Source organism: Nicotiana tabacum, chromosome 16 (genome assembly GCF_000715075.1).
Source record: "Nicotiana tabacum cultivar K326 chromosome 16, ASM71507v2, whole genome shotgun sequence".
In the NCBI taxonomy this organism is placed as follows: Eukaryota; Viridiplantae; Streptophyta; class Magnoliopsida; order Solanales; family Solanaceae; genus Nicotiana; species Nicotiana tabacum.
The window spans coordinates 54361137-54374314 of NC_134095.1; the positions used below are offsets into that span (position 1 = coordinate 54361137).

At 36.5% G+C, this 13178-nt stretch overlaps 2 protein-coding genes across 2 annotated transcripts; one reads left to right on the forward strand and one right to left on the reverse strand.

Annotated features, from left to right (window-relative positions):
* Positions 1-1577: 1577 nt before the first annotated feature.
* On the forward strand, positions 1578-5176 carry LOC107777730 (embryogenesis-like protein). The gene is made up of 2 exons (XM_016597861.2): positions 1578-2117; positions 4791-5176. The coding sequence occupies exon 1, from the start codon at positions 1641-1643 to the stop codon at positions 2112-2114; it is 474 nt and encodes a 157-aa protein (XP_016453347.2). The 5' UTR covers positions 1578-1640; the 3' UTR covers positions 2115-2117; positions 4791-5176.
* A 2352-nt stretch (positions 5177-7528) lies between these two features.
* On the reverse strand, positions 7529-11731 carry LOC107777731 (uncharacterized). The gene is made up of 2 exons (XM_016597862.2): positions 8306-11731; positions 7529-8118 (listed from the first exon to the last, which is right to left on the reverse strand). Exons 1-2 carry the CDS (start codon positions 11205-11207, stop codon positions 7742-7744), a joined length of 3279 nt encoding a protein of 1092 aa, XP_016453348.1. The 5' UTR covers positions 11208-11731; the 3' UTR covers positions 7529-7741.
* Between the last annotated feature and the right edge of the window lie 1447 nt (positions 11732-13178).

Below are 13178 nucleotides of genomic sequence, written 5' to 3' on the forward strand. Positions count from 1 at the left end.
TTAATTGCAAATTAAGAAATGGTGTAACCGAATTGGGTAAGTAAAATAAGAATTTACTAATACTTCTGCGTTGGCTTGCCTGACAACGGTGTTGGGAGCCATCACGACCCTTAGTGGATTTTGGGTCGTGACAATAACTAAGCCCTAGTCCCAAATAATTTGGACTACGCTATATAAATCTTCACTAATCATGTTACTCATATAAACTTAACGCATATTAATATTATACAACATAAAATAAAAATTTAAAAAGTACAAATAATACTTTATATTTTCTTCTAACATGCAAAGCTCATGATCTATTTATATATAATTATTGTCAGAAGTAGACGAAATCCCCAGAAATGTAAGAGTTGTTTCCACTGCATTAGTGCCCTTATCTTTGCAATTGGCTCCTACTTTATAAGTGTGAATCGAATTGTACCTTAGTGATTTTTGTGTATATGAATGTTCACTCTAAGACTGGTCAGAAAATAACACAAGTTTATTTTCATCACTCTACAGTCATGATTACGGGTTTCACAACACCTTCACACATTAAACCAAGTAGTCGCGGGTGTTGTATTAGGATTCAGTTATTTTTTATTTTATGGCTCTAGTTATGGAATGGCGTATTCATGAAGAAATTTATAACCCACTCTTGGGTTCAGATTGTGTATGTACAAACGATCAGACTAAGATAGAACACATAATATATATAGTTGTATCGTAGTTGACAATAGATAAACTATACACAAAGAACTTTTCTACCTGTCATTATTTTGCATATCACATCATGTCTGTTGCTCTCATACGAATTAAATTTGGAAGATGGTATAGAGGAGAAGTTGGTTTGCCATGGATGAAACTGAAATGATTAGCAAGAGGGGGATAATATTGAACGGTTTACGAGATAAGTTGGTTTTTATGATGTGCCATGTAAAATCAGTTATCTTTTTTAAATTAAAAAAATTCTGAAATTTTGAATTCTGAAAAAAGGGTCCTTTACATTTTTTAAATAAATTTGAAACTTCAAAAAAGTTGGAGAATTGTCCAAAAAATTTGCATGTGCCAATTTTTTGTTATGCCACTTGTCATCATAACATTTCTTTGCCTCTCCTATTATATATAAATAGATTTTTGGAGTTTTACATTGTATAGTCGTCCACCCAAATAAATAGCCAATAAATGTGTAATTAGTGTATAATTTATGTATATTGACTAACGGATGTAAATAATTTTAATCGAGTGGCCAATGGGTAACAAAATACTGTCCGAACCTTACCAAGATTACAACATTATTTCCAAAAAATGCATGGCAAAATTCAAAATTGGCCGGTCGGGCCAAACTAATCGCATTCCCTGGCAAAAAGTTACATAAAATATACTCCATATATTATATGTATATAATACACCTTTATACAAAAAATATACATTTATCAGCTATTATCATTATTATTGGGAGTGGCTAAAAATTATAAATTTCTCAAAATTGTAAGTGGCAACATGGGCCTTTCTTGCTCAGCTTCCGGGTCACGGCCCAAATTCTTTTTCAGCCCATTAAAAAGCACTAGATCGGGGTTTAGTTACCCATCAAGAACAGCAACGCAAAGGGTTTTTTTTCATTTTCCTTTGCGTTCTTGCTCGCTCTCTCAGTCAAAATGCATCGACGTTCATCAATCTCTCTCTGTAAATCGCTTTTCAGACACCCTTTTGAGAAATCAACGATACCCAAATCTTCTTTCTCCTTAACAACTCTTACATCTGACCCAATTACATCCTTAAACCCCACAAAGACCAGACATTTTCTTGGTCCAACGAGGTCAAATTTATCGACCCAGTTCATAATTTCGCAGAATGTAAGGAAATACAGTGTTGGCACTGATAAAGAAGTTGATAAAATTAACCTCAAGTTTGCAGAGGCAAGAGAGGAGATAGAATCAGCTATGGAATCCAAAGAGACTGTGTATTTTAACGAAGAAGCTGAATGTGCACGTGCTGCTGTTAAGGAAGTTCTTGACTTGTATTATGGGTTGTTGGAAAAGCTATCAGAGAGTGAAAAAGGAGTGATTCAGAGGTCTATGGGGCTTAAGATTGAGCAATTGAAGGCTGAGCTTGAGCAATTGAATGAGTGAATGGTATGTTTTATTTTTTCAAAATTTTAATTTATTTGATCATGTATACTAATAACTTACATGCCATGCAAATGCTTATGATTGGAATCAAGTTTAACTGTATAATTGTGTCTGACTTGTTAGCTTGAATTAAAAGATTTTGTAGTCTGATTGTTATGTTGTAAGATGTGCTTTTCTGAGGCATTTTTTCCGGTAGATTAATTTGCATTAATATTCCTATTCACTATGAATTTGATATAGAGTAATTTTACGAAGCTGTTATGAGTTAGGATACAAGCTCTAGTTCATATCATGGAATGTTGCTTATATTCCACCAATTTGTATGTACTATCTCTACATACCAAAAAAAGAAGTTGTATTTACCATCTGTATATAGAAGTGGAGGAACTTTCTTCTTTGAACATGCTTCATTTGATTGATTGTCAATTTTGACAAGAGTCTGCTCCACTCTCAACTAAAGCTCACAACTTATAGCAAGTGTAAACATTTTTTTATTAATAGACCTAACTGACAATAGTATGGACAGAACTTAAAGTTTGGTAAAACCTTTCCTACTAAAAATGAAGCATCTGATTTTTTTCTGATAAGGTAAGAATTTATTTATAAGGTACCAAGATGGTACAAAAAGATACAGAAAACATCCCAAATTACAGCATCAGTAAACTGGTTTCCCCCTTTAACACCTCCAGAAATTCCATATAATGACTCAGATTTCCTAACTGACTACATTTGCACCAAAAGTTACAGATTATGAAGACATATATTCTTAATTCTAATAATGTGATTTCTATGCCCTTCAAAGCAAGCGTTGTTTCTTTCCAGCCATAAGGTCCATAAAATGCACAATGGAATGGTTCTCCACACGTGTTTCAGCCTTCTAGGTACTCTATGAGATTGCCAAGCTTCTAATAAGCCCCTCACGGGTTGAGGCATCACCCAAGAAACACCACAGATGCTAAAAAATAGATCCCAGCATAGCCCAGATACTCTGCAATGAAGGAGATTTTTTTTTTAGCATTTTTTTTATTCCCCTCCCCATTTGATCCCTTTGTTGGAGCTATTGCTCCTTTGGTTACTCGAACCCACGACCCTGGGGTTGTAGGTGGGGGGTGCTTACCATCTTAGCAACCCCCTCTTATCGCAATGAAAGGAGTTGGGTCACTGATTCTTGCTCTTCTTCACATAGATAACACCTATTGCACAGGTTGAAGCCTCTTTTCTGCAAAGTATCCTGAGTCAAACAAGCTCCGCAGGCTGCTATCCACCCAAAGCAAGCTACCTTAACTGGAGCTTTGGTTTTCCAAATAATCTTCCAAGGCCAGTTATTATCTCTGTGATTTGACTGTTCTATCAACCTTTTGTAACAACTTTTCACTGAGAAAGTATTATTCTTGCTGACAGTCCAAATCAAAGAATCCACCTTGTTATGATCAATTGCAACCTGTCCTACTAGCTGCAGCAATTAGCAAACATCCTCAACTTCCTAATCATCCAAATTCCTTCTGAGAACCAGCTGCCAACCTGTATCTGAGTAGAAATCAGAGATGGTAGCATCCCTGTTAACAGAAAATAGAACAAATTAGGGAATCTAGATTTCAGACACTCATCCTCTGTCCATAAGTTTGTCTGAAACTTGATTCTTTGTCCATTTCTAACTTCCAATTTAGTATAATCTAAAAATTCTTCCCATAGTCTGCTAATGCACTTCCATAAACCTCTTCTTGCCTTCGTTAGTGTTTGCGAAAGCCCCAGTTAGAAGATGTTTACTGTATGTGGTAGTGGGTAGATGACCAATCTTGCTGTATTGGTTGGAGTTGGTTATAGTTGAAAAGATCATTGTCGGATGGAAGTAGGCATGTCTTTATCGTCTGAAACTGTCTTACAAGACTACGGCTTCAATTTCATTTCACCAGATGCGTCAAGAAATCATTAGTTGCATGTAGAACAACTCCTCGGCACTTCATTCAAAAAAGGCGAACTAGCAGACAATGCAATAGACAGAACCTGACCATTCATTGACCATGCACTTACTGGCTATGTTGCGTGGACTCTCCAAAATGTAGCCGCACCCGTGTCGGATCCTTCTAAAATGCACTACTTTTGGAGGATCCGACACGTATCCGGCCACATTTTCGGAGAGTCCGAGCAACATGGCTTACTGGGTACTTATATTAAATGTATGCAATACAGGATTATCAAAATTAAAAATTAAATACATGAGTGCTTAAGCAATTTGAATAGGTATGCTTGCTTTCTAATGAAGAATGCTATATTCTTCCTCTCTATCTTGGCTCAAAATGATTATGTGAATTACTAGGAGCAGAATTCACCATATTCTCCTACTTTTGGCCTCTGGTGATCTGCGGTTGGCTCTGTTGAACTGAGCTTCCTTGGGACTGATATATTCATTTTAAATGTATAACTGTATCTGTTTTAACTAGAATCCTTATTGGTGTCTGATTTACTGATTCTTGGTAGGTATCTTGGCATTAAAAACTAGCAAAACTATAACGAAAAAAATAGCAAACTACCTGACCTGAATTATATTATTTCTAGTAAGAACTGCAAAAGCCTGTCACATGTGTTTGTCCTGGAGAATCAGATGCAACAAAGATTTTCCACATTTGTGCATTGTGCTATGGATGAGCTGATAAATGATAATCTTTTTTTTTTCAGGGTTAATGTTGGCGTCATAAAATATGGGAAGAGCCTTCAGCATAACCATAGGAGCTCAACAATTTCTACTCTACAAGCTACTTGTACCTACTCAAATTTTAACCTGTGAAGTCGGGCCAAGGCACTTGTCTTCTGTCTCGCTAAATCTTAATAACTGCATTCAGCTTGCCAGTTATGCTTTTAAGTAAAGTCCTAAAACATGTTTATCATTGACCTTGATATTTGAACCTCTTCCTTTCTTTGCCAAATTGAGCAAGTGAATTTATATTAACGATGAAGACGGATGTTCGTTTCTTTTTAGAATATCTCAAAGTTGCTATCAACATATTGAAGTCTATTTCCCAAGTAGTTAAATAATATGAATAATGTTGTACCACCTATTTGTATACATAGGTGCCCACTGCTTGTTCTAATTTTTAAGTTCTTGAAATAGTTTGGTACATTCAAATTTCAATGTGCCAATCATTTCTTTTTGGGCAATCTTGGTTGCATTACCTATCTCTCTATTGATACCGTAACTTCCAATGTTTATAGTATTTCTGCAATTTTTACTTTTTCTGAGGCTTATCTCTAGTTGTGTTCCAGTTACCAGTTGCTGTTATGTATTGATACTTTTGTGTTACAATTACTCCTTGAGCTTGTATTCTAGTGGTGATGGAGAAACTTTCTGATGTATAATGCGAAGCCCATGGCGAAGCTAGTTCCCGTAGTTTTGACTTGCTCTTAGGCTACCACTGACTGGCTTCATGCACATAGGGTTAAGTGCTTTCTCAATCCAAGCTAACTAATATCCCGTAGTTTTGACTTGCTCTTAGGCTACCACTGACTGGCTTCATGCACATAGGGTTAAGTGCTTTCTCAATCCAAGCTAACTAATAGAATAAAAGAGAAGAAAGGAAGATTTTATAATAATTCACCCCATTTTTAGAGATTCGCCTCACCGTTAGCTAAGGAAATGAGACGAAGGGAAAGCTTAGTCTGATCATTTGAAGTGATAAAATCTTGAAAAGATAAGAAATATACTCCTTAACTTTCTTTCTGCTTCTTTCTACTATTAAGTTATATTGTTCTTCCAGACTGGACAGTTTTTTTGAACATTTTGTTCTTAAAATTACATCTCTCGTGAAGAAAAAGAGGTAATTATATTAAAAGCAACATTTTTTCTTCTTCTTTGGTTTAACAACACCGCAAAGCTCGACTAATTCGAGTCCGCGTTACATGCTCTCTAACATGGTAGAGCACTCCTAACCAAAATTGTAGCAAGGTTAATTGAATGTACTTGGTATGAAGCAAAATATGTTTGGTGCTGAGAGCAAAAACTGGCAATAATAATTTTTTCAAACTTAGTTGCAATTTGGGAATTGTTTGACATTTAATATAGCTTCTTCTACTAATTATTGCTACACCTTTTTGTTTCAAAAAGTATATACATTGCATATGGACAGAGTCATCATCAAAGAAGTGATGGGAAGAAACTGACAAAGAAGCTAAAACTGAATTCCAGGATCTTATTAGATTTGGTTTTGACCAGACCATTCTTCCAAATAGAGAAATTTTAATATATATATATATTTTTTTTATGTGCAGTTACTAGTATCAGATTCTCGTATTTCCTATACCTCTTATATTGCTGGTACTTTGTTTTGTATGGTATTTATGTTATGTTATGGATTTTATGGTACTTTATGTTGTTTTATTATGAGTCTATTGATAGTACTAATATAGTGTATCTTGTTGCCTCTTTGAGCCGAGGGTCTCCTGGAAACAGCCTCTCTGCCCCTCGGGGTAGAGGTAAGGTCTGCGTACATATTACCCTCCCCAGACCCCACTTGTGGGATTACACTGGGTTGTTGTTGTTGTTGTTGTTGTAGTTACTAGTATCAGATATCACATACTATATGATATATCCTATCCTTCAAGTCATGTGGGTAATGGAGATGAAGGCATGGTCTACATCTGTTTGTTCCCCCTCATTTGCTTACTTGGTCCTACATAAATATGTAATGTCTTGATTTGCTTTTTCTTATTTGGCCAACAAAATACTATATTATTTCCTGCATTCATAAGATTCATCAAACATCTTTTATTGGCTACAATTTTTTGCTTTCTTTGCTGGTAATTTCAAGTTCAAAGGTTGTGATGTAATCACCTTTTGGCATGGTTCAGAAGATCATTTTAACCACTTCTTGGGATATTACAAACTATTTGTTTGGAATATAAAAGTAAGTGAGTTTGTATTGAAACTTTAAGGTCAAATAGTGGGAGTTGTCTAAATGCTCCCTCTACTCCACTTTTTCCTTCACAGAATATGAAATTTGTGTTCCCCTTTGTCTCTATATTGGCAACTTACAGACAGTTTAGTATGTGTCCAAATTATGAAGTGCTCTCTCTGTTTCCACAGATTCAGAAAATGTGATCTTGACTTTTAATACCTTCAATGAATTATTCCATAAATCCTGCCTGAAAATTTCAACCCAAAAAAAAAAAAAAAAAAAACATGGGTGAGCTAAGGTGCCCATGGCTGCTTTCAGAAAGATTTCTTATTATATCATAAAAATCTTGACAATTAGTGTCATTACATGAGCATTTATCTTTGGTTTTAAGAGTTACTGCTTTTTGTTGTCTAGTTTATTTTTTTCTTTTAAAAATTCCTCTTATCTCTATGGTGGATTAAAATCACATATGATGCAACTTCAATCAGCTTAAGCTAAAATATAAAATCTCAGCATAAAAATGGATAGGAAGAAATGAAGAAGCAAATGAACTACACCAATGTTTCTGAAATCTGTACAGAGAATCCCAAGACATTATCCAATACTAGGAACAAGAGCTTTCCTCTCCTTCCAACAATAGGTTGACTTGCTACCTAATATCTTGGGAATTAAAGAAAATTAATTCCTACTCCTCTTAGTCAAAGAAAAAAACAGAAAATAAAACAAAAATAATCAGCTTTAAGTTGAGGACTGTTTTATTAGAGGTTGAGAAGTTTTCCCAAATTCTTCAGGTGAACTCTTCACTTCCATTAAAAGTGCCACCACTTCTTTCATTGTTGGTCTTTCAGCCGGCGATGAGTTCACACAGAACATCGCTATTCCAAGCGTTTGCAGCATTTCTTGCACCATTTGATCCGTTAAACCTTGTAACTTAGCGTCAAGAACTGTAACAGCTGGTTCAAAGCTTCCCATCTTCTTCTTTACCCACTCGACGATGTGTAGCCCATCACCTATCTGAGAATCAACAGCACTACGACCACTAAGTATTTCCAGCAGCACCACTCCATAACTATAGACATCGCTCTTTTCTGTTATATTCAGCGTGTATCCGTATTCTGCAAAGTCAACAAGCATTTGTGTCACACTCAACGAACTATGACTCGTAAATCAAACATTTGAAAATTATCATGATATATTTACAACATGCAAAGTGCAACGTGTTTGTTAAGTAACTTTGATGGACTGGCCGGTAAATATATTTCAACGTTTATGATGAGAAGCAGAAGATGAAAAGTTATGTACCTGGAGCAATATATCCATAAGACCCTGCTACACTAGACATTGCGTGGTGATAGTTTGGCGAATTCATTAGCTTTGCGAGTCCAAAATCTGCTATATAAGCATCGAACTTGGAGTCGAGCAGTATATTATTGCACTTGACATCTCTATGAAGAATGGCCGGAACACAGTCCTGGTGCAGATAAGCAAGGCCTTGAGCTGATCCAACTGCAATTTTATACCTAATTTCCCACTCCAAGTTTCTGTTACTTTGCAAGAGCTGGTGAAGATTGCCATTTGAAATGTAGTTGTAGAGTAGAAGCTTAACGCTCCTATTTGAACAATATCCCAATAACTTCACTATGTTCCGATGCCTAATATGTCCAAGAATTTGAATTTCTGCAGCAAAAGAATCTACTGGCTCCTCATCTTTCTTTGTTTTCCAAAGTTTCTTCACTGCAATCACGTCGCCATTAGGCATTTCTGCTTTATAAACAACACCTGAACAGCCCTTTCCAATGATGTTTTCATCTTTCAAGCAATCCAAGATGTTGTCGATGGTAAAATTGAACTTTTGAAAGGGGATGAAAGTCCATGGGTAGGAAAAATCTTCTGCACCGACAGAGAAGGCCGACATGCCTTGAGACTTCTGAAACACATATATGTGGTTTCGCGTCACAATAATCCAAGTAGCCACAACTGCTATGGCTACAGAAGTCAGAATTACCGCAACCAAGGCTATGGTTTTCGCTGACTTCAACCCGTTCTTTCCCATTATATGTGAAGAACAACTAGAACCATCAATAGATTGACAGAGCTTTGAATTATCCAGAAAAGAATATGAATTGAGAGTTCTAAAGAACGGTGTGACTGGAATCGGCCCCGAGAAATTGTTGTACGAAACATTCAGGGAAGTAAGGCTGGTCAGGAAGCTAAGAATTATGATCCTTCCACTCAACAAATTATGAGAAATATCAAGAGATTGCAACTGTGTCAAACCAGACAACGTTTCAGGAAGTTCACCAGTAAAACGATTCGAGCTCAAATCCAAACTGATTGTTAAGCTTGTGACATAACCAAGCTCAGATGGAATCTCACCAGAAAAACTATTCGAGCTCAAATCAAGTAGAGTTAACTTCTGCAAGTTCTTAAAAGACTTTGGAATTTGACCAGTAAGCAGATTATTGCTGAGAATAAGTTTGTTCAAGTAACTGAGATTGCCAAAACTTGAAGGGATCTCACCAGTGAAGCTGTTCCTGCTCAGATCAAGCTGCTCTAAATTCACAAGCTCTCCCATCTCGTCTGGTATTTCCCCAGTTAGGTAATTGTTGTGAACGTCCAACAGCTCAAGAACCGTAATGTTGGAAATTTCAGAAGGCAAGCCACCAGAGAAATGGTTCATGTACAAATCAAGAAACACGAGGTTCTGCAATTGACCGATCTCCTTAGGAATTGGTCCTGAAAGCTGATTCTCTCCGAGCCTCAACCTCACTAGAGACTGGCATCTCGCAACACTCCGAGGCAATCTTCCTGTTAACGAATTCCCAAGAAGCAACAATTTACTCAGCTGCTTCAAATTAAATATCTCCTCAGGGATCGATCCGGTAAGCTTGTTCCTCGAAAGATCTAGCGCATAGAGCTCAGTACAGTTTCCAAAAGCAGCTGGAATGGTACCTGAAACTGAATTCCCCCACAAGAAAAAACTCTGCAAGTACTCTAACTTACCAACTTGCCACGGAATTTGCCCCGATAGTTGGTTCTTATCTAGCTGAAGAGCTGTTAGGCTAGTGCAGTTACTTAACTGCCATGGTATAGAACCAGTAAATGCATTATCAGACAAATGAAGTTGTTCAAGAACCGATAGCTTCCCCAAGTCACCGGGAATTTCACCGGACAACTCATTTGCAGAAACATCAAGAATCACAAGGGATGAACAATTCGAAACCTCAGCCGGAATAGGTCCAGTTAATGAATTTCCCCATAAAAGCAAGCTAGTTAGCTTTTGTAACTTACCCAACTGAGGAGGGATTGAACCAGTGAGCTTATTCATATGCAGATACAAATACCTCAGCTCTGATATCATCCCAAGTTCAGGCGGTATCGAACCGAATACCTCAGTATCATAAATTGCCAGTGTTTGAAGATTGATCAAATTCCCAAATGTGGGTGGAATAACACCAGAAAGACCGGTGGCCGCGGCACCAAACATTGTAAGATTGGTGAGCAGGCCTAATAGTGCAGGAATTTCACCAGTCAAATATGGATTTCCCCCAATCCTAAACTGCTGGAGTGACAACAAGGACCCTAACTGTGATGGAATTGACCCATTGAGGAGATTATCTTGAAGACAAAGGATTTCTAGGGAAGAAAGATTAGCAAGCTGAGGCGGGATCTTACCAGTCAATCTATTTGAATTCAAGAACAAGAATTGAAGTGAAGTAAGCCCACCAAGTTCTGAGGGAATAGACCCATAAATAGAATTAGAAGAAAGGTCTAAAAGCCTAAGATGAGAGAAAGAACCAAATGATGGAGGAATAGTACCAGAGATATTAGTAGAAGAAAGATTAAGAAGCTGCAGAGAAGAAAGGGCAGAGAGTTCAGAGGGTAAATAAGAGAGATTGAGGAATGTATTTGGGATAGAAAGTGAAATAACTCTTTCTTGAGGAGAACAAGTAATCCCTTGCCAAGAACATGGAGTTGAACTTAAAGGATTCCAAGAAGAAAGCACAGAAGAAGATGATTTTGCGTAAGGGTCAGCTGCTTTAAGAAGAGAAAGCAGGGCTTGTCCATCAGATGAAACAGAGCTAACTAAAACTACTGTTTTTGGACTCAAACTTACCCAAAAGAAGAAGAAAAACAAGAAATAACATGAAGTGAAAGTTGCTGAAGAAGAAGAGGTGAGAAAATGGTGGTTTTTCTTCTCCATTATTGAGCTTTTTGGAAATGGAGAAAACAGTGAAAAACAAGAAATGGGATTCTAGTAGAATGGTGTTTGAAAGTTTACTCTAGGAGACAACATGCATGTGAAAGATTAAAGAGGTTGTTGTTTGCTGATGGAGTTTTGCTTCAAACTCACACTAACTCTAGTTGAAAAATTTACCATGCATGTGAAACTTAAAGTTCTTGTGTATAGTATTTTTAATGAAACTTTTACTACTAAAAATGCTACTTATTAAAGTTATTTTCTGAGATTCCTTACCGAGATAATGAGTTCCTCCTCCTTGCTCCGCCCTACACGGTGGCGCTAGCTAGCTACTAATGGTGGTGGTGAAGATGGTCACTAGCATGAAACAAAAGCTTTAGGCGTTTTTGCATTTTCTTGTTGTTTCATGACGGTGGTAAGCGGTGGTTGATGGCGGTGGCTGGTGGTTGGTGGTGGTGGCGGAGGAGATTGAGAGTTGAGTGTGTGTGTTGTTTTTTCCTATAGAGTGAGACAGTTCTTGAGAAACTAAAGAGGAAATAAATGGAGCTATACATTTAAATAGTAAAGAGTTTATTTTATAAGTTTTTATTGAACAAAGTGATTGTAGCGCCACGCTAATTAATGAATACAATATAGAGTAGTACTCCTTCCCGTATAAAATAAGTGATTTTTTTGCCTTTTTTTTGCTGTCCAAAATAAATGATTTTTTTCGATTTTAAGAATGAATTAATTATTTTTTTCCTACATTGTCCTTGGAGTAAATAGTGCTAGAATATGTGTTAGGAGTGTTTATGTGAGATAGTAAATGTTAATATGGTCAATTCCATTGCTAATTAATGCTAAAAGATGAATTTTTTAATCTGTGTGAAAACATTCAAAAAATCACTTAATTTAGACCGGAGGGAGTACTTATTTATTTCTTTTTGGTTTTGGAGTAAATTCGAAATTGTACTGATAATAATTAAGTATGTCATTCTTTTAAAGGGTAAGTCCTAGAGTATTGGGGGTAGTTTAAGACCCAAAATTGCCGTTTAGAGGTGTATTAATATTTGCTTAATTAATCTTATCATTGAGCCGAGGGTCTCCTGGAAACAGCCTCTCTACCCTTCGGGGTAGAGATAAGGTCTGCGTACATATTACCCTCCCCAAACCCCACTAGCGGGATTATACTAGGCCGTTGTTGTTTGTTGTTTGTATTGGCTGTAGCCTGTAGGGATATTATTATCGACCTGTTTCTCTCTTTTGGTGCTTCTTGAAACTCCCTTTAAAAGTGGTATATGTGATATGTCCCATTTTGTAGTGTAAGGTTATAAATAAAATTGTACAACATTAATAACCAAGTTTTGCGACGTTATTATACCCTAGCTCTAGAGATTTCTTTTGCCTTTCTTTTCTTTAATTTGCAGTTACTTGTTTGGTCTGGTTTATATATATAGAACTATGCTAATTATTTTATAAAGTAATGATAAAGAATTGATTTAACTAATCAAATAGAAGCTAGTCTGTTTTGAAAAATTGACATTTTTACAGTTACCAAACATTGATTTTGATTAAGAAAACTGATTTAATTGAAAAAACTACTTATATCAGGCACAATAATCCAAACCAAAACCATCTAACAAAATATTTTTATTGCCCATATGTATGGTTTAATTGCTAACTTTTATCATTTAACAGCTCGTTGCAAATTGAGCTCCCACTTGATAAATTCTACACACATGCAAGCAAGCAATGTTGAAGAAGAAGGGTAGAAGAAATGGGAGATGCAAAATGAGATGGAGAAGAAGAGCTGAAAGTGTTATTTCATCTATCTATTACACGTGAGTGTGGTCCCCTTTATACACCACATAACCTAACTCTAACTAACCATCTTTTCCTATTTACACTTTAGTCCCTCAACTAACTACAAATACACCTCAGTCTAGTTTCTATAACAATACTCCCCTACAAGCGGGAGGGGGGGGGGGTAATACT